Consider the following 4,208-nt stretch of genomic DNA (forward strand, 5'->3'; position numbering starts at 1 on the left):
AAAAAAAAAAAAAAAAAATTGCTCGGCCTTAAGAACGGATTTGGGCCAGGTCCAGTGGCTCATGCCTATAATTCTAGCACCTCGGGAGGTAAAAACAGGAGAATCCCTTGGGCCCAGGAGGCTGCACTGAGCTGTGATCGCGGCACTGCACTCCAGTCTGGGCAACAGAGTGAGACTCTGTCTCAATAATAATGATAATAATAATATAATAATGAAAGAGTGGATTTGGAAGGTAAAGAAGCCGGGGCATCTCAGAGGTAGAGCAGCCTGAAGCAACAGCTGGGAGGTAGGACTTGGGCCGGCTGGAGGACCAGCCCCCGTGACTCTTCCCTCCTCCCCAGCAATGACATCGCCCTCATCAAGCTCTCACGCAGCGCCCAGCTGGGAGACGCCGTCCAGCTTGCCTGCCTCCCTCCTGCTGGTGACATCCTTCCCAACGAGACACCCTGCTACATCAGCGGCTGGGGCCGTCTCTATAGTACGTGCTGACTCCTCTAGCTGGCCGCAGGGCCAGTAGCAGGAAGACAGGGCGTGGGGCTGCAGGTTGAAGGTAACACCAGGACTGGTCCTTGTACTTTCCTCCCGTTTCTCTCCAGCCGCAGCCTTCTCCCACCGGCCTCCAAAACATGAATGTGCTCAATTGCACATGTTTTGGTGCCTCCTGTGTGCCAGGTGCTGGGGATGTCATGGTGCACAAAGCATGCGGGACCATGTAGCAGGTGGGAGGAGAGTCCTCATCAGGGCGGAAGAGCTGTGCGGCTTGAATGCCGCTTTCCTCCGGGGCTCCTGGCCCTGCGCGCCCCAGACCCCTGACTCAGTGCTTTCTATCCCTGCAGCCAATGGGCCGCTCCCGGACAAGCTGCAGCAGGCCCTGCTGCCCGTGGTGGACTATGAGCACTGCTCCAAGTGGAACTGGTGGGGTTCCTCTGTGAAGAAGACCATGGTGTGTGCTGGAGGGGACATCCGCTCCGGCTGCAACGTGAGTCATCTCTTACCTGCCCGAGGCGGTGCTAGGTGTGCAGGACCTTGGAATGGGGCCGTCTGCCTGGAAGGTGGAGAAAGGATCTCGCCCGCTTCCCCCATTCAGCCTCCAGGCCAGGCAGGACGTGGAGAAAGTCAACGTAGTCCAGACACAGAGCTCAGGCCCTGGTGGGAGTCAGGATCCCTGGGTTGCAGTCTCAGCTCACACACTGACATGACTTTGGACAAGTCACTGTCCCTACCTGGTCCTCAGGCTTCCCCATCAGCACAGCAGGAGATACTGGTACCATGACCTTTAATGCCAAGTCGACTCTGTGGTTCTAAAGTTATAATTAACATTAAGAATACTATCATTGTGCTGGGCACAATGGCTCGTGCCTATAATCCAAGTGCTTTGGGAGGCTGAGGCGGGAGGACTGCTTGAGGCCAGGAGTTTGCAATTAGCCTGGGTAACATCGTGAGATGCCTATCTACAAAAATAATTTTTTAAAATTAGGCATGGTGGCACTCTTTAGTAGTCCCAGCTACTGGAGAGGCTGAGGTGGGAGGATTTTTTAAGTCTGGGAGTTCAAGCTTACAGTGAGCTGTGATTTTGTCAGTGCACTCCAGCCTGGGCAACAGAGCAAGAAATCATTTTTTTTTGAGACCGGATCTTGCTCTGTTGCCCAGGCTGGAGTGCAGTGGCGCCATCACAGTTCATCATACCCTTGCCCTCCTGGGCTCAAGCAATCCTCCCACGTCAGCCTCCTGAGTAGCCGGGAGTACAAGTGCACACCACAATGCCTAATTTTTAAATGTTTTGTAGAGACAAGGTCTCATCATGTTACCCAGGCTGGTCTCTAGCTCTTGGGCTCAAGTGATCCTCCTGCCTTGGCCTTCCAAAGTGGTGTGTTTACAGATGCAAGCCACTGTGCCTAGCCAAGACCTTGTCTCTTAAAGACAAAAAAAGAATACTATCAAAAACCCTCACTGTGTTATAATTGAGTATGAATTAATAATAAGGCAGGGTGCGGTGGCTCACACCTGTAATCCCAGCATTTTGGGAGGCCAAGGTTGATGGATCACAAGGTCAAGAGATCGAGACCATCCTGGCCAACATAGTGAAACCCCATCTCTACTAAAAAATATAAAAATTAGCTGGGCGTGGTGGTGCGAGTCTGTAGTCCCAGCTACTTGGGAGGCTGAGGCATGAGAATTGCTCGAACCTGGGAGGCCTGGTGCCTGGCAACAGAACGAGACTGTCACAAAACAACCAACCAAACAAAAAAATTATCTGGGTGTGGTGGCAGGTGCCTGTAATCCCAGCTACTTGGAAGGCTGAGGCCGGAAAATCTCTTGAACCTGGGAGGTGGAGGTTGTGACAAGCTGAGATTGCACCCTTGCACTCCAGCCTGGGCAATAAGAGTGAAACTCCGTCTCAAATTAAAAATAAAATAAAAAATATAAACAAATGAGCAAGCTCAAGCTCAGAGGGGTCAAGTAATGTTGGAATTTCTCAAAGTCCCTGAAGTTCAAAACCAGTTCCATAAACCTCAGACAAGGCTCATTCCCCCACCCCTCTCGGACGGTTCCAGGGTGACTCTGGGGGACCCCTCAACTGCCCCACGGAGGATGGCGCCTGGCAGGTCCATGGTGTGACCAGCTTTGTTTCTGCCTTTGGCTGCAACACCCTCCGGAAGCCCACGGTGTTCACTCGAGTCTCGGCCTTCAACAACTGGATTGAGGAGGTGAGGAGGTCAGGGCAGCTGGGAGGGCTCCAGGGTGGTGGCTCTCCTGAGAGGTGACAGGTGAGAAACACTGGATCTGGGCGGGGCCTGAAAGGATCCTAGCAGCTCAGTGGGGAGGGGCCCTTGGGCGCATTCCAGAGGGGCTCAGGGATGTTTTCTGCTACAGTGAGATGGTTTCTGGGTGGAGCTAGGAACTCCAGCTGAACCTCCTTATTTCAGCAAGTATTTATAAAGTATCTCCTCTGGTCTTGTCCTCTCTTGTCAGGGAGGATAGAGAGACATGCCAGACAAGAGGCTGCCTGGTGGGGGACAGGCGATTACATGAATGATAATGATGAAGTCTGATGAGAGCCAAGGGCGGGGAGCTCAGGCCCCAGACCTCATCTGGGGATGGGCGATCAGAGAGGACTAATAGTGCTCGTGGTAACAGTAATAGCTAAACCAAAAGAAAAAAAGAGTAAGAGCCAGGAGCAGTGGCTCACACCTGTAATCACATCACTTTGGGAGGCCGAAGTGGGTGGATCATGAGGTCAGGAGTTCAAGACCAGCCTGGCCAAGATGGTGAAACCCCATCTCTACTAAAAATACAAAAATTAGCTGGGCGTGGTGGCAGGCACCTGCAGTCCCAGCTACTCGGAGAGTGAGGCAGATAATTGCTTGAACCTGGGAGGTGGAGAATGCAGTGAGCCAAGACTGAGCCAGTGCTCTCCAGCCTGGGCAGCAGGGCAAGACTCCATCTCAAAAAAAAAAAAAACCAAAAAACTGGTCAGTGATACTACAGGTGATGCCCACCTGTAGTCACAGCTACTCAGGAAGCTGAGGCAGGAGGATCGCTTGAGCCCAGGAGTTCTGGGCTGTAGTGAGCTATGCCCACCAGGTTGTGCACTAAATTTGACATCAATGTGCTGACCTCCTGGAAGTGGGGACCACCGGGTGGCCTAAAGAGAGGTGAACTGTCCAGGTCAGAGATGGAGCAGGTCAAAACTCCCATGCTGATTAGTAGTAGGATCACACCTGTGAATAGCCATTCTACTCCAGCCTGGGCAACATAGCAAGACCCCATCTCTTAAAAAAAAAAAAAAAAAAAAACCAGTAGTGCTCGCTTTGGCCGCACATATACTAAAATTGGAACAATAGAGATTTGCATTGGCCCTGAGGAAGGATAACATGCAAACTCATGAAGCTTCCATTACAAAAAATTTATTTTTTTGTTTCTTTTTTTTTAATTTTATTTTTATTTTTATTTTTATTTATTTATTTTTTTTGAGACGGAGTTTCGCTCTTGTTACCCAGGCTGGAGTGCAATGGCATGATCTCGGCTCACCGCAGCCTCCGCCTCCTGGGTTCAGGCAATTCTCCCGCCTCAGCCTCCAATTCTCCCGCCTCAGCCTCCTGAGTAGCTGGGATTACAGGCACGTGCCACCATGCCCAGCTAATTTTTTGTATTTTTAGTAGAGACAGGGTTTCACCGTGTTGACCAGGATGGTCTCGATCTCTTGA

General features: G+C 51.4%; 1 protein-coding gene and 1 non-coding gene across 2 annotated transcripts in view; both read left to right on the plus strand.

Moving 5' to 3' along the window:
• CELA3B (chymotrypsin like elastase 3B) overlaps nucleotides 1–4,208 on the plus strand; it is a 20,948-nt gene that overhangs the window by 6,416 nt on the left and 10,324 nt on the right. The window contains exons 4-6 of the mRNA XM_037730882.1: nucleotides 342–478; nucleotides 837–979; nucleotides 2,556–2,708. Of these exons, the coding sequence (XP_037586810.1) occupies nucleotides 342–478; nucleotides 837–979; nucleotides 2,556–2,708 (433 nt within the window). The remainder of the gene's footprint in view (nucleotides 1–341; nucleotides 479–836; nucleotides 980–2,555; nucleotides 2,709–4,208) is intronic.
• On the plus strand, nucleotides 3,804–3,912 carry LOC119468053. The gene has a single exon (XR_005196678.1). It is a non-coding gene; the product is annotated as a U6 spliceosomal RNA (small nuclear RNA).

The sequence above is a fragment of the Cebus imitator genome, unplaced genomic scaffold (assembly GCF_001604975.1).
Source record: "Cebus imitator isolate Cc_AM_T3 unplaced genomic scaffold, Cebus_imitator-1.0 Scaffold15, whole genome shotgun sequence".
In the NCBI taxonomy this organism is placed as follows: Eukaryota; Metazoa; Chordata; class Mammalia; order Primates; family Cebidae; genus Cebus; species Cebus imitator.